Source organism: Pelodiscus sinensis, chromosome 14, assembly GCF_049634645.1.
Source record: "Pelodiscus sinensis isolate JC-2024 chromosome 14, ASM4963464v1, whole genome shotgun sequence".
Classification (NCBI taxonomy): domain Eukaryota; kingdom Metazoa; phylum Chordata; order Testudines; family Trionychidae; genus Pelodiscus; species Pelodiscus sinensis.
This window is the reverse complement of record NC_134724.1, coordinates 3062663-3086488: the sequence shown is the minus strand read 5'-3', so window position 1 is coordinate 3086488 and position 23826 is coordinate 3062663. Positions and strand designations below refer to the sequence as shown.

Below are 23826 nucleotides of genomic sequence, written 5' to 3'. Positions count from 1 at the left end.
TGATTTACCACTAAATGTCCTCTAAGGGCCCAGCAAGCAGTGAGAATGTTGCTAATGCTGCTAAGCACAAGCACGTGTCACTACGCTATTGATACAGCAAAGGGTGAAATAATTACAGAAATCAGAAAAGGCAGATCCAATTTTTTTACCAATTCGTGCCTTGGTAAAATAGAAAGAGACCGGCTCTCCACGCTATTAACCACCCATTGTTCTGCAAATTCTCTGCTTTGGCACCGGTTGGCCCCGAGGATGCCAGACTAAGATGTTCAACCTCTATAAAGAAAAATCTTTTGTAAAAAGATCTTTTAGCACTGGCTTCTGCTGCAGTGCTTGAGGCTACTTTTTGTAACTCGAAAGTTTTGAATCCGAATAAGGAAGGACAGGGTTAAAAACAAACACACCTCCTGATCCCTTCAGAAATTGAATTTTCACCAGACTTATGGGTTGTTTTGTATCCCTGCACTGCTAAGACAGTTACTGCTCTCTTAGGTTTCCACGCAACCCCACGGTTTAACTATACAACTCTGACCTTTTATTCCCCCACCCCACAAATACTTGTCATTGCTTAACTCACTCTTTGCGGGGAAAAATCCAGTGAACTCCCAGACTTTTCTTTTAAAAAGGGCAGACACCCGACAATCCATTCATTCCATGGATGTCTGTCACTGCAATCCGGTCTAAATCTGAATAATCAAAGGCCTTTGCCTGCATTGAACTAACCCAGTAAGACTATTGCCACTGTGGAGTAAAAATTCAAGAGACTATTTGGCCGCTCAACATAGCCAGTGTTAATTTGCTGAAAAACAGTAAATTAATTTCACCAAGTGTGTTGCTCGGAGTTTCTAATGTGAACTGATGCGTTGACGTTGTTCTCTGGTACCAACCTACTGAGATGTTGACCAGGGTTGACGACTTGGCTCCTCTGCCCAATGGAAGTTTCTACCAGGTAAAGCTCATCTGTGAAGGAGACTAGGCTTTGCTGGAGGCGGGGCCACCATGTGGAATGACCAAGGCTTGACAAATCACTGAATCTACTTGCCCGTGGTGAGTAGATTTCAGCCACTCGCCCCGTTCACTAGCGGCGCACACATGCGCAATGTGGGGATGGCGAATAGGTTTCGCTGCCGTTTGTCAAGCCCTGGGAATGACCTCCTCCATCAGACCATCCCAAACCGCCTCACCTTTTGGTGTAGGGGCAAGGTGTAGTCGTGCCTTCTCCGATGCCGAGATCCAGCCACATGTGCAATTCACTTGTTAAAAATCAGAACTCGCTGCTGTGCACGTTTCTTCCCAGAGAGAGACAGGGAGCAAACGTGACACATCTTAGTCATGTTGCTTCATTTGCTTCTGGAAAGCACCCAGGTGCGATAGTGATGGAGAACCTACATAGAAGAGAACATCACTAAATGCCAAGGACAAAAATAATGTTGAAGAGGCAGGAGTATGAAACTATGTTAATGTAACATTATGATTTGAGATTTAAGAGCATAAACATCAGGCAGCCCAACCAAGTGTCCTGAGCCACTCGTCTCTTTCTGTTAAGGACTTTGGGTATGCTTGATCACGCTATCCATACAAGGCGTACACGTGAATGAAATCCCCAGCTACGGGTCCCAGAGCAACCGCGACTTGGGATTGGCTGGTTTTGGTGAATTTAAATCTGAACAATTTTACTACTTAAAACTCTTACAGACAAAAATAGAGGAGGAAGAGGCACTAGGGCCTCTATTGGACTATAGTCCTTACGGTGCTAATTCTATAAGAGCTGCTTGGTCAGGTTCTGCCTTTTGCCTAAAAGATCTACAATTCTTGGTACGTTTCCCTTGAATAATTAGAGCCCCCTAATTAGGGATGTTAAATTTAGATGAATTGGCTAATTGAATAGTCGATGCCATTTGAGTCCCCCGCTGGCCCCGTGCTCCCTGCGGTGCTACAAAGCGGCAGCGCCACATGGGGCCCAGGGTCAGCTTGGGACTCAGAGTGTTCAAATGCTGCAGTTTCAAAGCGGCAAACCCCAGGCTGCATAGAGCGTTTCAAAGCGGTAGCATCGTGTGGAGCCCAGTGTCTGACTCCGGGCTCCATGCAGCGCTGCCACTTTGAAGCACCGCTCCCCCTCCCCCTACTGCCTCTTTCTGACAGCAAGGGGAGGGGAAGTAACTGGTCAACGAGCGTGTCAACTATCCGATAAACATCCCTGCCCCTAATACCTATTGAAAGAGTCAGGGCTTTGCTAGCCTACATGCAGGATTTAACAAAATATTTGTAAAGTGTGCATTAAATCCAGCAATTGACCAGAGAACTTGATATTGCATTATTAGAGAGCTTATCACTTTAAAACTGCTTGCCAACAAAAATCTAGAATTGTATTTAGAAATACAATACGGTGTTGGAGAAGTTTCCCCTTTCATGGTGCTCCACTGAAATTTTTGGAGAATAGAAACTGCACAGGAACTGCACTCTGCATATGAGGCGTGTTTTTCTTCAGGTTTACAGCCTGCAGGAGTTGCGGACAATACAATCAATGTTGCTTATTCCCAATAGATTTACAAATAGCACGTTTAAAGCCAATTGTTTTAGGCATGCATATTACTATATCGTCCTGGAGATGTGTGTGTAACAAACCTTTTTCTATTTTTTTTCCTTTCTTCCAATGGCAGTAAAAGAGAAACTGACTGCAGATCCAGACAGTGAAATAGCTACCACCAGTTTAAGAGTTTCTCTTCTTTGTCCAGTAAGTGTAAAAGCAACTCCTCCGAAGTTGCTTCTGATGAAACTGAACTGGCTGTTAAAGGACAATTTTAATTCACGTTAAAAGCTTTTGTGTTGGCTTATATTTTTTGTGGTCCATCGCCTAAGCCCCTGTTCCAGCAAAGCAGATAAAGCATGTGATTAACTTGAGCAGTTAAGTTAGCCACCTTTAAGTGTGGATGAGTTGGGTCGGCCCTGAAAGAGGATAGTGGATCTCGATATCGAACATAACTTAGCTCCTTGGTGGCTGTATTTGTGTATATATTATAAACCAACAACTAGGGGTATTAGCTGTCGGGTAATTGAATAGTGTAACCACTTGAATTCTTACCGGTTACATGACTATTTGATAGCCCCTGGGGGTGGGGCTGGCAGCCACTGTGCTCCATCCCCTCTCCTGGGGAGCCCCCTGCACTGCTGCCTCTGTATCAGAAGTAGGGATGTTAAATTGCGAGTCATTGACTAATTGAATAGTCGATTGGGCGCCTCTGCCTTTCAAGTGTAGCAACAACCCTAGGCAGTTCCCCACTGACCCCATGCTCCCCCCGGTGTTTCAAAGCGGCAGCTCCGCATGGAGCCCGGCATCAGCTGGGGACTCCCCTGCTGACTCCGGGCGGCGTTGCCACTTTGAAACGCTGCAGGGGGCCTAGCGTCCAAATGGGAGTCCCCAGTTGATCCTGGGCTCCACACGGCGCTGCCGCTTTGAACCAGCCGGCCCTGGGCTGCAAGCAGTTTTTCACAGCGGCAGCACCGGGTGGAGCCCCGCATCTGGCCCCAGGCTCCACACGGTGCTGCTGCTCTGAAGTACCCCCTCCTTTTGTCCTCTTTCTGATAGAGGCAGCAAGGGGAGGGAAGCGACTAGTCGACTAGCCTGTCAACTAACCAATAAACATTTGCTTATCGGATAATCGACTAGTTCTTCACATCCCTCGTCAGAGGTGGCAGCGTGGGCTGCTAGGAGGGAGCTGGTCCACAAGGGGAGCCAGTTGAAAAATTAGCTCCCCGCGCAGACCTGCTGCCCTGTGCTGCTGCCTCTGATACAGAGGCTGCAGCCAGGGGGGGCAGCGCAGCAGAGGTTGCTGTGAAGCAGCATCTGTGCACGGCAAGCCTGAGCCCACCATGGACAAAGACTGCTCCGGCAGCAGCCCTCGTCGGTGGGGAGCTCAGACCCACAGTGGACTGGGACTGCTGCTAATAGAGCCCAGATGGCACCACAGAGCCAGTGCTGGAGGGAACCAGCTTTTAAGCCAGCTCCCCCCAGCACTGGCATCCGCCCTCTCCCCCCCCCCCGCCTCTGAATCACAGGCAGCAAGGGTGGGGGGAATGCAGGCAGTGGATAAGATTAACCGATAAACCTAGGCTAATTAAGTCAACTACACATTGACATCCCTACCCACAACTGGTTCCTGGAGCCAAAGAGTTACATTCCTGTAACTGAAGTTGATAGGTATATACTGTGATAGGGTTTTATTGTTTTCAAGAGATCAGTAGTCCAAAGGACATTTAAGCAAATACATGCTTTGGAATTGGAAATAGACAGGGTTGCGTGCTTCCCTTCTCAATCTATGCATCACACACATTACTTTAATTAAGTTCCATGGAATTTGGAAATGAGATCAGATTAATCAAAACAGATTTATTAAATTGTGCAATAAGGTGAAGGGCGCTAGAAAATAAGAGAAAGGAGACAATAGTTATATTGCAGTTCTTATCACCAGCTGAGTTATGCAATTTGAATGATATTGTTAGGGCTTTTATTTTGCATCATGTATACTCTTAAAAACCAACAAGTGGTCTGGTAGCACTTTATAGACTAACAAAACATGTAGATGGGATCATGAGCTTTCTGAAGAAGTGGGCTGTGCTCACAAAAGCTCATGATACCATCTACATGTTTTGTTAGTCTATGTATACTCTTAGTTTTCCCATGAAATATAACACACTTCTTCATCACTGTGTGCTCTCTCATTGGTCAAAAGAGTGTCTTAAGCACAGTTCATACTTAAAATGGTCAAGAATAAAGATGCAACTGTTTCCTGACTTTTCCAGAGCTGTGCAAGCCTGACCCTGAAAGTTTTCAGTTTTGAAATACAGCTCCCAAGGATAAAGCTGACTTAGCTACTCATTCCATTGCCTAGCAAAATTGGGGCTCATTTTTAAGGATACTAAATGGCCTCTTGGATTCTGACAATGCAAAGATATTTTTGGATACAAAAGTTCCACCTTGCAAAGAGCACAATTCAAATACAAATATTTGGTAGATTATTGTATGTATATCACTGTGCTGGATATTTTGATATTTAACCTTCATTCTTCAGGCTTTTTGGTTTAGCACATATTGGCTGTAATAGTATTTAACATTTATGTCATTAGATAAAAGTACTGTTTTTATCATGCAGGAGAAAGTACAGAAGTATTGCTTTTATAAAAAGTGAAATCCTGTTCTTCAGGATTTGAGAGGGAATACAAATAATGTATTTTATGTAAGGTCAAGAATTCTCTTGTATTCATAGTAACTTTTGAGAAACGTTGTTCAGTCTTTGCATAGTTAAATTGTTGCTATATTGCTGGGCCCTTATTATGTTAGGTCAGGAAGTACTAGTACTGTACTATCATGGTTTAATTTTTTAAGTACAGTGCTCTTGTTTCCTAAAGTTAAAGACTAATTAATTGGGTCTCAACAGAAAGCAATAATAACAATTCAGTTCCTAAATCTAGGAACTGTCTAATTTTTAGGAGTTAATGGTGCTAATATAATAGCTCAGTCACTTCAATTTGTGTGTGTCTTTTGGGGTTACAGATATTTACTTTAGTACTAATCTAATTGCCTTCCACTGATGCTTTTGATAATTCATATTTTTGCAACTTTTGCTTTTGGTTTCCTGCTGACCAATTTTCTAAAACAATACATCTTTGTTGTCTTACTCGCACCTCTTTGTAGAGGAAAAGAACAGCCCATCAGTTTTACTCTTAAATGTATCTAGAAATTGATCTAGGAATAAACACATTTACAGGTATTTGATTTTATGTATAGAAATGGGAACAGTTTTTATGCTACAGGTAATTTGGGGTTTCCTACACTGTCCTTTTCTAGAGTTTTTTAAAAGTTTGTTCTTTGGCTGAGTTTTGGTTCAGATGCATTAATATTTGAGCAGGAAGAACTTCTGCAAGACAGTCCCCACCATGCCTGGGTGGAACAGCTGGGGCTCAAGGAGGGAGGCCCCCAACCCCGCCCCCTTTGCTGAGGCTCCGCCTCCCATGGCGAGGGGAGGAGGCGGGGCAGTGTGCTGAGCATGCTTCCACAGGGAAGGAGATGGAGCAGTGCTTCCCAACCTCCCCGAAGCACTGGGGTGGTGCAGAGAAGTAGGGCAGCGCATCAAGCGCACCCCAACCTCCCCAGAGCACCGGGGAGGAGCAGAGAGGCGAGGGGAGTATGTGCACAGCGCAGCTCCTGGAGCACGGGGGGAGGAGAGGTGGTCGCGTGGTTCCAGCCTCCACGGCCAGGAGCACAGAGGAGGACAGGCGCTGGGGGCAGCAACACTCTGCCCTCACAATGCCTATAGTCAGACTACAGGCAAGGCCAGGCTGGCGGTTTGGGATGGCAGACCCTTGCCCGCCTAAGCCACCGGACACCCATGGTCCCATGTCTGCAAGCTTAAAGATAGCTGGTTAATTCAGAAATGAAAATTGAAGTTTTTAGTGAAGATGTGAAATAGAAATGAAAACCCTCCGTGACATGGAGCAGTGGCTCTTGTGAAGTCGGTTTTGTAGCTCAGTCTGTGCTTCCTCCTTAATCCTCGTCTGTTCCAAAACCCTGAAGGTTTAGAACAGAATATTTTTGGCGTGTTTTTTTCTGTCATAACCAGGTGAGGGGTATGGAACTTGCATTCCCTTTGGGAGTCATCTTTCAGCGTGCCCATTGTGTAGTGCAGTCTAGTTTTTAGAAGCGATTCTCTTTTCCTCTTTCACTAGTGTGTCATTGCAGACGTTCTTCAGGTCCGAGACCATATCTTTCTGCGTATCCTGAAAAGTAGCTTTTGCAATATAAATGAACGAGGATAATGACTACTGGATCTATGACAAAAACCTTGTTTCCATTTGCTAATAGAGAACTTTGAATTCCCTGAAGAATTATTTTCCAGAAACTGTCAATGCTTAGTCTCAGACCCAAAGTACAAGAGTAAAGTCTCATCTTTTAAGAGCACTTTTTTTTTTTATCTCCAGTCATTGCAAGTAACAGAACCAAAGAATCTAAAGCAGGGCATGTATTCAGCCACTCACGATGAAAAATGGCTGTTAAAAAACCCAGGTCTGCAGCTCTGAGCTGCAGGAGTAGTTCTTAGTTTTGAAAGTAGTTCTGAAGGAATAAATGAGACTACGTGCATGAATAACGGTTGCAAGACTGGGCCCTAAATTTGAGAGGAGAAAAATATAAAAGTTCCAAGAAGCTGAAAAATCACTTTGAACATGTTCTGAATTGCCTTATAAGCTGCTTTAGCAAATAAGCCTTACCCCAATTTGTGACAGTCAAGTAGGGACCTGGAACGAGCTGACCCAGGATCTAAGTAAAGGGGCTTTTGCAAGGACGTTTGAAAGGCGATGTGTGTCCCCCAAAATAATCTCAGTCTTGAGGATGGCAATAAATAATTGACATGAGGAAAAAGTCAAAATCTGGCCATAACTGTGGTTCCGCAATGTTCTGCAAATTTTAGTTTCTCTCTTTCTTGTGACGAGAACTCTGTTAGGTACACAGTGTACTAGGCAAAATGATACAAGGCTGCAGCCAAAAACATTGAACTTCAACCCTTTATTGTTCCTTTAGGGGTTTTTAAAGTTTTCCTCTCCTCTGCATCTTTTACCTTCAGAACATGAATGCAGCTTGGCCAAACTGTACGATCTAGCGATAAGTTTTCATTGCAAAGTTGAGAAATGAGACCATCCTTACTTGGGCACCTTGCACATACTGAATTTAGGTATCCTATTAAGTCTTAACAAGGAGTCAGAAAATGCAACATGGTAATGAGATGATACTATCAGAGGGTAATTTTTATTTCTCGATGTGTGTGGCATTCCATTATTTGGTGCCATGTATTTGAGAATGAGTTCAACATCCTATTTCGCAAAGCTTATTACAATATTATTTAACCCCATTTTCCTGGGGAGTTTTGGGTCACTGTAGCACTTTTGCTGCTCTTTTTATTTTGCCTCCTATTTAAACATCCAGGTTCTGGAAAACAAAAGCTCTTCTGTCTCCAACATGCTTTATCACGATACCAGTTGTAGCTGGTGAATTTTATTGTGCCTAAAAGACAAAGGAGCCATTGACCTGCCATCTGGGAGATAAGAGTTTAGAAGAGGCCTGCCTCAGGAGGGTGAAAGAAATAATAGGCTTGGTCGCGGGTATTGGGAGAAGGGATGCCAAACACATGGCATGCGTAGCACCTCCTGCTGACTGATCGCTATGCCAGCATCACTGCTTGTTCCTCTGGGAGATCTCTGACTCCCCTCCCATCTGGTGGTGACTTACTGTCTTAGTGACTGAAAGGAAGGCGGAAGAAAAATAAGCAAGATGCGGGTTAGGAACGTCCCTGGGATGAATGTTGCGGAGGATGGGAGCAGGTATTTTAGGCTGTTCAAAGGTTGCTGCCGAGAACTTCACTGTAAGTTCTCTTGGGTTGGTGGTTTTAGCGTTGAGGAGGAGTGCCATCCTGTGACACCAGACCCATGTTGCTTGTGAGCAGGGTACGTGGCCACGTACTTTCTGAAACCATCCTGCACAGAGGTGCTTTACTTGGAGCTTGTAATGGTTTTCGGCTCTGGATTGGTTTTGAAGTGTATTTTCTTTGTCAAGAATTTTTCTCGTCTAAATGTTCATCTGGGCCCTGTTTGTGTGAGTGTGATCGTTTGCGTTGCGTAGGCGCTGTTCTTTTGGACTGTGTTTTTCATTCTGGACCTATTCCATGTCAGCAGTGGTAGATATGGATGGTGGTGTTGGCTAAGATCCCCTGTTACAGAGCAGAGCCGCATTGTGCTGGGTGTTACCACAAACACAGAGCAAGAAGACATTCCCTGCCTCAAAGGCTGGAATTGAACATCATCTTTTACATCGTCTTCCCCAAAATCTCTGTAGGTATTCTAATCGGCAGTGCTGAAAGAGATTTAGGTGTGATGGCGGATGGCAAATTCGCTGTCGTTTCCAATACACCAATGAGGGTGAATAATTATTTTTCTTATTAGCCTAAAATACTATGGTAAGCAATAAAAAGTAAAATGTATCAATAAAAATGCTACTGCAAATAGATTTTTTTCAACAAAGTTTATACATGGGAAAGAGTTTAAAGAGAAGCTAGATAATTTCATGGAGGTTAGGTCCATAAAAGGCTATTAGCCAGCGGATAAAATGGTGTCCTTGGCCTCTGTTTTTCAGAGGCTAGAGAGAGATGGCAGGAGACAAATCGCTCGATCATTGTCTTCGGTCCACCCTCTCTGGGGCACCTGGTGCTGGCCACTGTCGGTAGACAGGCTACTGGGCTAGAAGGACCTTTGGTCTGACCCAGTACGGCCGTTCTTATGTTCTTATGAAACAGAAGATCACTTCATTTTTATATTGCTAGCCCAGGATGCAATCAGGCACACAGAAAACCTAGAGCAAAGATGTGTGACTTGAATATGGGAATCAGACCTTTTCTTTTTCTCTAAATACTTAACGCCAAGAAACTGAGTTCTAGCACACTGGTATCTTCCTGGTTAAAGCAGGTGAACAATTCTTTTTTTCAAAAGAAACGACGATTTCTTTTACCTCACCCCCCCCCATCCCTCCTCTGTTCTGAAATTTGATTTGTCCTTTTCATATGTGTTCATTTTTTGATTGCATCCTTTGGTATATATGGTTGTGCCAATTTTCTTCCACTGTTTGATCTGAGGAAGTGGGTCTGGCCCACGAAAGCTCATCACCTAATAAACCATCTTGTTAGTTTTTAAAGTGCTACATAGTCCTGTCTTTTGTTTCAGCTAGACCAGACTAACGCGGCTACATTTCTATAACGATTTCTTTTGTTTCCCTCCTCCTAAAGCTTGGGAAGATGCGGCTAACTATCCCATGTAGGGCCCTGACGTGCTCGCATCTGCAGTGTTTTGATGCCACTCTGTACATTCAAATGAACGAGAAGAAACCTACCTGGGTTTGTCCTGTTTGTGACAAGAAGGCTCCCTACGAACATCTCATAATTGATGGGTAAGTAACATCTGGAGCAAAATGCAGTGCACAGTCTGTAAGTGCGGTGGACAGTGCCTGGGATGCAGCGCGTTCATATGGATATTGCCCTCGTTTTGTGCTTCCCGGGCTTAGTTCACAGATTGATGCCTGTAAAGCTACGAAGGTGGTGCACCAGATGTCATGTTTTGAAATAGTTCAATTATATATAAACTGTGTCCTAAAAAAGTGCACGAGAGACTGCATCCGTCTTCCTCATCTCAAGCAAACATTTGGTGTAGTACAGGGGTCTCAAACTCCCAGCCCCTGGACCATCCCTGGCCAGAGCAGTTGCGCAGTCTGGCCTTGGATTACTGACGTACTGGGGGGAAGGGGAGTGTCTGTTCCTGATCCCTAACCCCAGCCTCCTCCCCCCCCCCCATGGCACCCTGTCCCCCGAGGGAGCCGCCTGAGGGATTTCTAGGGGGGAGGCCTGGTGCGGTGTGGAAGCACCCATTGGGGTCCCCTGCGTTCCCCGTGGTGGCAGGAGCAGAGCGAGTGAGCTCCACTTCCCTGTGGCTCCCACCGCCATGGGGGGGGCCCAACCACTGCTGCTGTCTTCCCTCCCCTGCCCCCCTGGAGATCCCTGAGGCTGCTCCCTCAGGGGAGGGGTTGCCATGGGGGCAGGGAGGGGGGCATTGGAAGGAAGGGGCGGAGCTTGGGGGATGGGAACGGACTGTTTTCTCCCACCTCCTCCAAGCCCACCCGTACTCCCCAGCCAGACTACATAACTGCTCCGGGATGATGGCCCACGGTGGGGAGTGAGAGACTCCTGGTCTAGTGTTTCCCTGGAATGTATTTTCAGTCAAGATAAATCCCTAGGTGGAAATAGCAGGCAAGTCAAGTCCTCACTGTCCTTATTTTAACTCATGTTTTAAAATTTCAGTTTCCTGTTGAAAAACTACTGAGGAGAGAGGAAGGCCCAACATTCTCATAGGACTTAACGTTTTCTAGAGAATGGTTCTGGTGTCCCTTAATTTAATCCACTTTAAAGTTCTCCATTTCCTTTTTATTCTTTCAAGAAGGATCTTAAAGGTTTTGTTTCGCAGGTTGTTTATGGAAATCTTGAAGTACTGCACAGACTGCGATGAAATTCAGTTCAAGGAGGACGGGTCATGGGCTCCCATGAGATCCAAAAAGGATGTTCAAGAAGTAACTGCATCTTACAATGGTGTTGATGGTAAGTCGTACATTTTTGAAGGTCCCAACGAAATCCTGTATTGGTAAGCACGTTGTTTAAAATATGAAACTGTGGGTGTGTTTATAAAGGAATACTTTAGTTTGAGGAGCTATGGGACGTAAAAGTTCTTTTTCTGCAGCAGTAGCTTTTTATTGATTTAAACTGAAGTAAGATGTTGAGTAACATTAACATCCATTTGGGCATGTCTGCATTTCTGAAGCGTCATTTATACTTCGAATATTGTTTTCTTTTCACTTCTGTTTTGGTGTCCGAGCTTTGTTAATCAAGCACATTTCATTTTAATTTAACCACGTGATGCTTGTCTTCATGAGCGGTGGGTAGAGGTAGGGCTGGGGGAGGCAAGCTCCCAGCCCCGCCCCTTTTACCCAGGCCCCGCCTCTCACGGGAGCCAAGCCCTCCCCCCGACCCATAGGGAGTGAGACTGCATGTAGCCCCACCGTCCCCAGCCTCGGAGCACGGGGAGGGAGGGTGGTGCGTGGGCCCAGCCTTCCTGACCCCAGAGCAGCAACGCTCCACCCCCAGTACATCTACAGCAGGCGTTCTGGTGGCAGAGTGTGGGTGGGGCTAGGCTGGCAGTTCGGGAAGGCAATGCCTTCTCCTGCCTATGATACCCGCCGCCCCTGCTTGTCTTCATTGTAATGCATGTACAATATAAATTATGGCTTGAATAATTTCTGTGTTTCTTAAACCTTTATAGGATGCATAAGTTCTTCTTTGGATCATCAGGTGTCTTCTCACCAGCAATCAAATAAAAATAAGAAAGTTGAAGTGATTGATCTAACCATAGACAGCTCCTCCGATGAAGAGGAGGAGGAACCGTCTGCCAAGAGGAGCTGTCCTTCCATATCTCCTGCATCCCCCCTAAACAATAAGGGGTAAGAATTCAGTGGGCACTCATTTTAGTTGCGATGAAAATATGTTCCTGTCAAGCAGTGGGTGAAAACTAATTTCAGGTGGAATGTAATTGTATCAGGGAAGTTCACTATTCAAAGCGTAGCCTCGTGTTTATCACGACAGAACTTGATCACCGCAGACTGTGAGCTGATGTCCGTCGCTCATAGCTCACAGAAAGCCTGGGATGTAAAATCATGCAGTGTGCCTGCAGAAGTGAACGTCTGTATTGCTGCAGCTTCACAGGCTGAACTTGAAGGCGCTTACTACAAAGCATCATATTATGAAGCAATTTTTATCCCTGATCTGTGACAAAAAAGGAAAACACTGAAAATGGCCTCGAGCTACTATAGTTTAAGAAACTTCCTTCCTAACCTCTCGAAACATTAATCTTCTCTAGTAAAGAATTGCGGAAAGACAGTACACAACTGAGAACAGCAGCAGGATGAGACACTTACATCGGGGTAGCAATATAGAACACCAGAATCACTAGATACAAATAAATAGCCAGGCTGCTAATAGTGCAGCACTGGCAAAATGTATGCATAGATGAAACCATTGGATCCACACACAGGGATTGTGTGGTGTTCGATTGTTATCCCAGTAATAAAAGCTACCCACTAATCATGTGAGTTTTGTCAAGTATTTCTTGGCTGTTGGTCCATAGGAAATGCCTTGTAACGCATATAGAAATACATCTTGGGTTGTTATGCAGGCTTTTAACTATGCATATACCTGTACATCTTTTAAATCTCAGGTCCATTTTGTGATGGCTATTCATACTCTTATTCATATAGGCAGTGCTACCCATGCATATTAAAGTTGCCTAGTGCTTTCCATTATAAGACCTGTTTTTAATCTCTTTATACCTTAGCTAAACTTTAACCAGATAGACATTTGCATGGAAAATTTCAGCCAGCAACAGACTGATATGCTAAGTTTCTGCCCAAATGATTCAGCCATTTCTGAAAACAAGATTAAAGAGAAATGTGGGGTTTTTCCCCCCCTATTGTTTAAAAAAAAAATCTGACAATTGATTTTGTTGAGAAGTTCTAGACCATTATGCTTTAGAGCATGACTTTGAAATCTGGTAGAAGCGGTCCCCTCTTGTGTCAGGGATGTGTCTTTTGCCTGAGTGATTCATGCTACACGCAGAATCATGTCTTAAGTATTAACGTTGGTTTTTAAAGCTCTGTACAGTGCATGTGTTGGTAGATTGGTTTTTCCACAAGCAGGAATTTGCAGTCCTCAAACTGTTAACATTTAAATCAAACATGCTTACAAAGTATGAAAATCGTTTTCTTTCCCTTGCAGCATTTTAAATTTACCCCATCAGGCATCTCCTGTTTCAAGAACCCCGAGCCTTCCTGCTGTTGACGCAAATTACATGAATACATCACTTATTCAAGACTACAGGCATCCATTCCACATGACACCTATGCCTTATGACTTACAAGGTTCGGCTTCTCGCTGCTTTGAATTGCATGTAACAAGTTCATGCCATTATGAAGGAGTGTAAAACATACAATTGATTAGTAGTCCAGCCATACAAAATATTTAGGGGATCATAGAAGATCATTGTATGCATAACTGAGGTTAACCTTTATTTGAAGGGATAAAACCACTGAATCTCTTTATAAACTGTACTACTGTATTTTACTACTGTATTTCACTTAGGGATGTAAAAGGTTAACCGGTTACCCGGTAAGCATCATTTGCTGCTTCAACCCAACTGGGCCCACTGCCCACAGGATCCTAGTTAACCAGTTAAACTTAACGTTTAACTGGTTATCTTTTTATGTGGGATTTTTACATCCCTATTTGCCCTGTCGAGGTATAACTGAGAGTTAAATGTCACAATCGTCCACACTTTGGATAAATTATTTGATTTCAGTTGGGGAGGGGAGTGGGCAACATTCTCTTGAGAAACTGAAATGCTTTTTATTTTAACTTTCCGCAGGATTAGATTTCTTCCCTTTCCTATCAGGAGACAATCAGGTAAGTTGTAGAAAAATGCATAATGCAATGCAAGTTAGTTTTGACTACACCCCTACTAAAGGGCTGCTGTTGAGCCAGTGTGGAGGTTTTTGTAAAGAAGACTTTACAAATCTTGCATTATTGCACTAATTTTTGTGTAGCAGAAAGAGAGAGACTGCTCAGATTGACTGTCAGTGAGGAGAATTAAAAAATGGAAACCACTGGAAGATAGAGCAAAATGCAAATTACTGCTAAATTATTTTAAATTGAAAAAGCAGCTGGTATTTTTCATAAATGTCATTTAAGAGCGGAAAGATCACTACTTTTGGGGCTCACCTGCTTGTTTAAGGGAAAAGGTACTGCTGTGAACCATCGTAGCAACCTCCTCATTTTAAGCACACCACTCCTAGATCTGTTTGAGTGCAGTAAGAGAAGTATATCGCTTTCATGTCACAGTCGTGGGTGGGTTGTGTGTCTCATTTTTGGCTAGAAGATTCTGTTGACATATGAGCAGTTTCTTGCCAATAGATTTTTTTTTTTTTTTTTGGCAGGATGCGGGGGGGGGGGGGGAGCAGAAGAAAGGGAAAATACACTGCTTTTCACCATTTGAATAGTTTGGAATTGAGAGATTGCGATGCAGTCAGCGCAAACAGCACTCCTTTTGTTTCTAATTTTCTTTTGGCTTTAGAAACCAAGGGCTTCAGTCCACGTGCTTGTACAGATTGTCTTGCAAAGAAACACGTGGAGAACACAGAGTAGACAAGTGGGTGCCAACTTCTAGAATTCACAAAGCATAGAATACACACACACTTTCTGCTTTGTTTGTGCTGCTGTGAAGAAAACCCGGGGAATCAGAAGCATAACTTTTTACAATTTTGTCTTTTTTCCGTAGCATTACAACACCTCCCTGCTTGCTGCTGCAGCTGCGGCAGTTTCTGCCTCCGATGATCCAGAACTCTTGCACCCTCGGTTTTTCCCATACACTTCATCCCAGATGTTCCTTGATCAGTTAAACGCAGGAGGAAGCAGTACTCTCCCGGCCACCAATGGTAGCAACAGTGGCAGTAACAGCAGCCTTGTTTCCTCCAACAGCCTGCGAGAAAATCATGGCCATCCAGTTGCAAATAGAAGCAGCACAGATACAGCGTCTATCTTTGGCATACCGGACATTATTTCATTGGACTAAGTCATGGACTCAATGAACTTGCCAGAAAAAGCGATCTTTGTGCTTGGTTTTATCTTACTCTATTTAGAAACGTAGACAAGATTTTTTTTTTTTCCTTTTTTAGGAAAAAAAAATTAAGACCTGTACAGAGAACAAAACTATATTTTCAGTTTTACTTTTGTATATAAACCTAAGATGACCTGACTGGTGAAACAAAAAGAAAGAAAAGTATAACAAAAAAAAAAAGAAACTTCAGTTCATTTTTCTGGATGCTGAAGATTTTTCACTTACGCATTTCTCCTGTGAGTTGCTTATTTTAGTTTGGACACACCTGGCATTATTTTCTTTACCATAATGTTACTGAAAAAGAAAAGGAATTTTTTGAAGTTTTACGTTGCAGACTTTTTTCTTTTGGAAATACCATTTGCAGCTGGCGGTAGAACTGAATTCCTTTTAACCCTATTCAGCGCACATTTATGATGGATGCTTCAAGTGGTATAAACCCTACTTGTGCTGTTCCACCGCATTCCCTCTGTAGTGCAGGACATAGCTTATGGGAGTGTGTTTTAAATGTCACTTCTGATTCTACACGACTGCATATTCAGTTGGCTTGAAGACTTCTCACTTCTTCATCAAACATGATGCAGGCTCATTACTGTGTCAGTTACTTGTATGGGCCAGAGTCAATATGATCTCGGACTGAAGTATTGTTTGGACACAAACAATTATAGAATCTGGCCCCATATAAAAACACTGACACGCCTTCACTCTAGAGTTTTATTTCTAACCTCCAGTATTAATCCTTTAAATAATTGTGCTTCTTATCAACAAGGCACTTAAGCACGTGTTAAATTTTAATGGGATGACTCATGTCCTTTAAATTTAGCAGTGTGTTTAAAGTAGCTTGCTGAATTGGGGCCAAAATGACTGTCAGTGAGTGCCCGCTTTAGGCCACAAGAGATTAAATTTCTGCTAAAAACAAATCTGTTAAGCAAAGAGAAGGAAATATGGTTTATTATGCACCTTGCATGGTTTGTGCTGCTGTCAGTGGTAGTGGTACATCATCTTCTGATTTGACATGCATCAAAATTAAGTTACTATTGAATGTTAGACATTAAGCTTAAAAAACCCCCGAAAAACAAAAACCCCACCCAAAACAGCCCGCTCGCTTAACTGTATCAGAGTGTCCGTCTGTAGAAATCTGTTAGTGGACACAAATTGGATTTTTCTCTTTTTGGCCTCCTAGTTATTTTGAGTGATTCCCTGTTTTTAAGTATGCTTATATTGAACTGTGCGAGCCATACCTGCTCTCCAATTCCTGTTACTACTTTTTTTTTTAAAAGACATGCATGACATAGGAAAACATTTTTAGAGCCAATGGATCGCTTGGACTGATCCGTGCTTATGAAATAAACATGTAAATAGATGGAAAGCAGTTTTTCAGGAGATTCTTTAAAATAACAGTTGGGGGGAGGGGAGGGAGTTGATTCTATTGTGTCCCAAAGTCTGCACCAGAGAGAATGAATATGTCCTCTGGTGTGAAAAATATTTTTTTAGCTAGTTGAAAGTGCAGGTAACAAGCTTATCAGGAAGGATAAGAAGGAATACCACAATTAGCAGATTCCGATCTGAAATTTTATGTCCAAAACAGTTGATATCAGCTAGTTCGAGCATCGACAAGGGCCGCCTTTCGTGTATAAAGTTGTCTCTTAAAATCTTGCATTGATAAAAAAAATTGACTTTAATCCAGGTAGAATTAGGCATTGCTGTAAGATCAGTTGAATGGTAAACCGACAGGTTCACATGAATATGTCGCATCAAAATTGTTTTTAGAGTTTTTACAGCATCCCCTCTGCCACTGAATAGTTGACTTGTATTTTGAAAACAAAATGTTTGTGTTTATATGTAAATGTGTGTGTATATATGTATTTATAGATCAGTGTGTGTGAGCTAAAAGTGAGTTAAATAGTTTTTCCCATGCATGTGTAGTCCAGACATATCTGGCTGATACATATATTTCACCATTCACCAGTTTTATAATTTATTAAATGCCAGATAAAATCAATAAATAAAGGGAGAAAAGAGGAAACACTTCATTTTTAAATCCAGCCGGAGATTGAAGTATTTGAATCTTCATTAGGAACGTAACTCATTTTTAAAATTTTAGCCTAGCAAATACATTGGTTATTAAATTGGCAATTAGAGAGCAGATGCTTCTCTGTAATACCTCCTATCAATCTGAAGTGATGGATTCCTCTCGCCTTGCACTCGTGTAACTGAGAGCAGATGTGAAACCGGGAATAAAATGAAAGTGAAAGAATGACATTCTAAGGAATTCATGGCTATTTTACATCTGAGTTGTCAGGGTTTGTACTGATTCTGCTGTGTTAAAGGTGAGCTGAAAACCTGCCTTGAAAAGCAAAATTACAGATGTAATTAAAACCTTGGCAACCCTAGAGCACTGAATGTGGCGAATGAGTTGTAAGGATCGGGAATCAAACCAGCTAAATAAGAGCAGGCAGGCTTTTCAGTTCAGCTGTGTGTGTTGTTAATCTCCTTGTTCCACAGAGGATAGCAAATGCTCTTTGGTGTTCCTGTGTTACTCATTCTGGATGTTTTTGTGACTATTTCTGTTTCATTCCCTGAGGTTTTGTAAGATTGATAACGTGCTGGAACTTGGTATCTGGCCACAGTTAACATTATTTAGCAGAAGTCTGAATTCTCCAAGAATTCCTTACAACTTAGGTTTTTTTTAAAAACCATCACTCATTGCATATTTATTAAAGATGCAGGAGTTAGTGCTAACCTGGCTGTAGATGACTGAATCTGTGGGATACCAAATTTTTCCTTTGTCTTCAAATTCTTCCACTAGAAGAGTGAGTGTGTGTGTGTGTGTGTGTGTGTGTGTGTCTGTCTGTACACACAGATCTGAGCAAATAGCTGTTTGAATAGCAGGGCTAAAGTGGCTTTGAATCACTTTTGTGGGCATTATTGGATGCGTTCTTTTAAAAACAAAATAAAATCTGGACTATGCTAAACTCTAATATACTGAGCATTAAAATATGACATAGTGCTTTCATTAATATAGGCATCGTAGCACTTCTAGGCCTGTTTGTTACCCTTCATGGCATGGATTCAAGAAGTTTCTTAAGGCTGGGATGGCTTGTAGACTTTTATTGAACTGGCTTGGAACTGCCTTCTAATGTAAAGCTAAGAACGGTGAGGAGAGCATATTGAAAGTGAATCCTTCGCTGCATTGACATTTCAGGGTTTTAAAGCACATTTTAATGTGTATTGGAAAGGATTTTGTTTTATCAATGTAAGTGTTTTTTGTTTTTTTTTAACAGAGCTTAGATTTCTAACAAGGGAGAATAGCTGGTGGTCCCAGAAAGTGCTGCTGTTAATTGTTTTAATTAACAAAGGGAAAATGTATATAAACAGAATATTAACAAGTTACCATTAATTCCATGAATTTAAATCTGTGATTCATTGCCTTAAAATTTCTCTTAGTTTCCATATGGCATGCCAAACCAGTAAAATGGCTTTTAAAAATGTATAGTAGACCAATGTCAGTTTGTATAAAAGTACCAAGTGAAAATATTTATTACATGCATTGGAAAAAAAATTGTTTACCTATTGAATGTTACCTGTTTATGTAGAAATCTTTAGATGTAATAAAAAAAATCAGTTATCTTGTCTTTTCTAACTTACATAAAGCCGGATGCTCCTCGTGGAGTGGGGAACTCATGGGACTGTGATTTGCGCAGGCATGCTTCATTGAGAAATGATGTTTTGTAGTATGGGATGTGTCATTTAAGTGGACGCTGTAGACAGATCTGCCACAGGGTAGGCAGGTCAGATTCATACCTTGCAAGCGACAGCATCCCCTCAACACACAGCTCTTGGCTGTTTAAAAGACGCACAAATCGAAACCACCTGCAAAGGTTTTTGTAAGCAAGGCTTGGAGTTCATCGTGATTCCCTCATATTGGCCGCTTGGGGCAAGGGAACAGCAAAATCTGCAAGTCAAGTCTTTGTGGGTAAGTGAAAGCAGGAAATAGATGGTACTGGGGTGACTGGCAGAGATTTGGGTCCACTCCCATCTCTTGCAAGACTTTAGGCAAGGCACGGCATCCTTTTGTGCTGCAGATTCCCATCCTGCTTCCAAGAAGGCTGGGGCCCAACTTACTATATGAAATACCCAAGAGGTCTGTGCACAGTACAACTTTTAACCTAGTTTTTGTGGTCAGTACTGACATGGGCTGACTCTAAACACCGTGGCCCCACGCAGTACAAACAAAGCTAGAATCCTGAGCCCACAACTGACTGTGCGAATGGATCCCTGGTGAGCTAGGTACAGACGTGGGTGCTCCTGTTGGGCATCAGTTGTTGCCTTGTGGTCATGGTTAGTAACCATGGTGGGTTGTCTCTGTGCCTTGCCCTTGCTTGAGGCCTAGACTCTCCCATAGTTGTCATCCAATAACCATTTCAACGTGTGTGTTGCAACGTGAGCAGGACCCAATAACCATGTTCATGTAATTGGGTTGGCCTGTCCTCCTCCATCCCAGCTCTGCATGGCCCCTGATGCCACTGTGTCAAGGTCCTCTGGACATTCGGTGCCATGGTGAGTCTTTGGGCATGTCTACACTGAGAGAGAAGCTTGAATTTAGTAAGGCTGACTTTTTTAGCACCCGATTTTGTAAAGTCAAAGGTGCTTGTCCCCGCTGTGCACGAGAATTCAACAAAGTTGGAAGTAGCATGTCCCTAGCAGGGTGGCTGCCGTCGACTTTGAGAGTGATGCACTATGGGTAGGTAACCCACAGTGCTTGCATCCGTATGTACTCTGGGTTATGCTCCCAGTGTGTGCTGGGTGCAAATCTGTGCAGCGGGTCATTCTGGGTACGTCAGCAGCCCATAATGCACTCATCTTCTCCCTCCCCCCTGCTTAAGACCAACAGCAAACAGTGTGCTGGCACCCTTTTTCTCCTTGGTTATCCGCGCAGACACTGTAGCCACGTAAGCCTGGAACCCATCGTGGATCCTGTGGAAGATCAAAGCGTTATGATGAGGATGTTAACCTTGGTGTGTCTAATGCGGGAAAATGTCCAGAGAGTGTCCAGGGTTCTTTGAAACACCTTAGTTGAGAAAATTGCAAATGCCACCAGCGTTTGATTCCTTGGATACAGTGGAACACTGGTTCTGGTGCCGTCAGACCAGCACAGACTGGTGGCATGGGTAAGGCCACTTTCGTGGAAGTTTGCAAATTGCTTTCCCCTGCCCTGAAGTGCAGGAATACCAGAATAAGACCCGCTCTGACAGTGGAGAGGGGAGTGGCAGTTGCCCACCAGAAGCTTGTGATGCCAGATAGCTGGGAATCAATTTGAAATGGGGGAAATCTATCGTGGGGGGCTGCTGTGATCCAGCTAGCCAAAGCGACCAATGCCCTTCTGCTCCTTGGACATCTCTTCCCTAGTCCTTTTTCATCTGCAGGTTTTGTGCCAGCCGGACAGCTGGTAGGGCTGGGCGAGAGCGTGGCAGGCTGACTGCTTTTCCCACTGTAACAGAGGGCGTGTCTAGACTACAGGCTTTTGTTGACAGAGGCTTTGTCGACACACTGTCAACAAAGCCTCTGTCGACAAAGAGCGTCTAGACTACAGCCAGCTCTGTCGACAAAGCAAGCCGCTTTGTCGACAGAGTGTAGATGCAAAGGACAGTGTAGATGCAATAATATCTTTTGTCAACAGAACTCTGTCAACAGAAGGCGTTTTTCCTCGTGAAATGAGGTTTACTGCCGTCGGCAAAACTGCCGCATTCTGTCAACGTTATGTTGACAGAACTCCACTTTCGTCAACAAAACCCTGTAGTCTAGACACACCCAGAAAGTGAAGGGCAGACTTTGCAGGGGAGACACTGTGGAGTGTGAAACCTAATCTGTTAGAATACAATGAAGACCTGTCTAAAGACAATAGCGAAGTGTTATGCTTAAGGCCACAGTTACTTTTTTTAAGTGGCCACTATGCAGCAGGCCAGGTGGGCAGAGGCTCAGAGTTCTTATGGGAGCAGCTGGGCTTGGTCTGGTGGCAGGCATGATGTAAGGGACACGTGGGCTCGGGAAATAGGAAGGGGCCAGGGAGTGGCAGCAGGATAGGGACTCACACCTGGTACTCGTGTGTTTGGCACCCTCCAGGAGAGTGCAACGATCCCTTCCCACAAGACTTGGGAGGGGGTCCATGTATGGTGGCAGAGAAGGGCAGGGGCTCCTGTTTGCCAGGAGAGTGTTACTTTCCCCTCCCGCAGGACCAAGTGGGTAGAGGCTCAAGCCATGCTTCCTTGGGGATGAGCAAAAGGGGGTTTACTGCAGAGGCATCTGCTAATAGCTTCCCCTGCTTCATCCAGGTGGCCATGCGAGATCTCATTCTTCTCGACTCTCAGAGATAAGGAGCGGATGTTGAGTGAATATGCCCAGAAATCTGGGCCTTATGCTGCAATGCTTTGTGCTGCAATGACACCAGACCACTTATTGCTGGCTTGGTGTGGAAAGGTGTCCTGCCGTGGAGGATGGAATAAGGCAGCCTCCCCAGAAACCTTCTGCGAAGGATGCAAGAGTTCCTGTGTGAGAGCGTCATGGAGATGTGCAGGGAGGATTCCCGCTCCATCTCCACACATGTTAACCAGCTGTTCTGGGGACCTTTTCCCCTGCCCTCGCTATGTAGGCACAGTGGCTACCACCGATCACACCTGATTGCTTTAACCTGCTTCCAGCAAAATAAAAAATGTGAATTTGCCAGAAGTGCCCTCCACGGGATCAGGGCCCAGCTGAGAGACGTCCTGGGAGGAGGGGATTGTCTCCGAGGTTATAAAACGTTCTTGGCTCTCAGTGACATCGGTTGCCTTGCTCACCTGCTGACCATTCTCCTCCTTCACTGCAGTGTCCTCCACACTGCTGCCTGAGAGTCACGGGAGGAATCCACGGATTGGGTAGGGACACTGGTTGGGTTCCTCCAAGGGTCGCATGCAGCTGCTCCTAGAAGCGGCATGTTTGTGGCGATGCTCCAGACTGTTCGCTTCCTTTGTCTCTTGGTTCAACTGCCTCAGCTCCTTTCTTTTCACTCGGCGCTGCTGGGCGTCCCTGGTGTATCCTTTTCACCTCCACGCCCTTTGCGATTTTGGCATAGATATTGGCAGTCCTTTGGCTGCTTCATAGTTCTGCCTGAACCAATTCCTCTCCCCACACAGCAGTGAGGTCCTGGATCTCCTGCACGCTTCATGCTGGTTCTCGTCCGTGACCCTGGGAACAGAACTCGTGGTCAGATGCGCTGCTCAGATTTGCTGCCTGCTCTGAGGTCTGCTTGCCATGCTGGTCTCACAGGAAATGAAATTCACATTTTCCCAGGGCATTTCCTGTTCATCTGGAGCGCAGTAGAATTGAAAGCCACGGCCAGAAACATCACCACAGGGCACTGTGAGATACCTCCCGGAGGCCAAGAACAATGACTTTCGCAGCGCCGCACTCCCGTAAAGTCGACCATGCAAGATTGAAGTTAGCAGTTACTCTTTGTGAAAGCAGGAGTACAGAAATCAACTTTAAAGTCCTTAAAGGTGACACAACGGGCTTGTGGTGTGGACTCATTGTTCAGAAAATTGACAGAACGCGACTAAGTTCAGCCTGAACTCCCAGTGTAGACCAGGCCTTTGAGCGAGCTTCCAGAATGCATTGATACTCATGTGGCTAGGGCATCATGGCAGGTGGGGATGCACAAACCAGGTTTCTGTGGCTGATTAACAAAACCCTAGGTACAAAATTCTATGTAGCTGGCCCAAACGTTGGGACCTCTGTTTAATTTTTCATGAATTGAAATGTTCTACCAAGCCAAACGTGGATCCAATCCCACTGATGAATTTAGATGGCCTGCATGGAGCGGTCACATTCTGTGAAATCTGGGTTGGCTTTTTAGAAATGAAAGGTTCTGGCTTCAGTGGCAGAAGAAAAAACTTCTCAAATGTGAACGTGGAGTTTTCCAGAGTCTGCAGCCAGCCTGGAAAAATGCCTGAGGGGCAACGTCTTCCCCCATGCCATCTGAGCTACATTAGGGAATCAATTCTAAAACCTAGCATTGATATCTGTTAACTATGTCATTGCTGGTCATCTGATCAATGGAAGAGCGAAGGACGGGAACAGGAGAGTTGCTGAAGGAAAGAAAGGAGATGGGGGGAGGGACGAGAGCCAATGGATAGAAATAGCAATGTCCTAGCTGGGAGGGTATTACCTTGCTAATGTACTGAAGAGAGATCAGGTACAAGTTTGGGGACTAGATAAAGACCATTGGCTCTGCCAACCTCCCGTTGACACCAGGTGTGCTGTTGATTATGGAGTCTGAAATGTATAGCCGGGTCAAGGGACCATGCTTCAGGCTGAAATTTCAGCCCACGCTGTTGCATGACTTTGATCAGCCCGGGCTGCATTTCTCTGCCATCACCACTGTATTGTGTAAACGCTGCCAATGTGGCATTAGGAGTGTGTGCTGGGCAGCTAGGCCACGACCTCTCGGCCCAGGCCTGTGGCTAGCTTTTCTGCAGAGTTGAGATTTCGTAG

The 23826-nt window shown here is 44.2% G+C and overlaps 1 protein-coding gene across 2 annotated transcripts in view; it reads left to right on the top strand.

Moving 5' to 3' along the window:
• Positions 1-18925, top strand: part of PIAS1 (protein inhibitor of activated STAT 1) — a 102384-nt gene extending 83459 nt beyond the window's left edge. For both annotated transcript variants that reach the window (XM_075896847.1, XM_014578062.3), the window contains exons 8-14: positions 2658-2731; positions 9822-9982; positions 11050-11180; positions 11899-12076; positions 13407-13549; positions 14053-14090; positions 14962-18925. In XM_075896847.1, the coding sequence (XP_075752962.1) occupies positions 2658-2731; positions 9822-9982; positions 11050-11180; positions 11899-12076; positions 13407-13549; positions 14053-14090; positions 14962-15255 (1019 nt within the window). In that variant the 3' untranslated portion in view covers positions 15256-18925. The remainder of the gene's footprint in view (positions 1-2657; positions 2732-9821; positions 9983-11049; positions 11181-11898; positions 12077-13406; positions 13550-14052; positions 14091-14961) is intronic.
• Positions 18926-23826: the final 4901 nt, after the last annotated feature.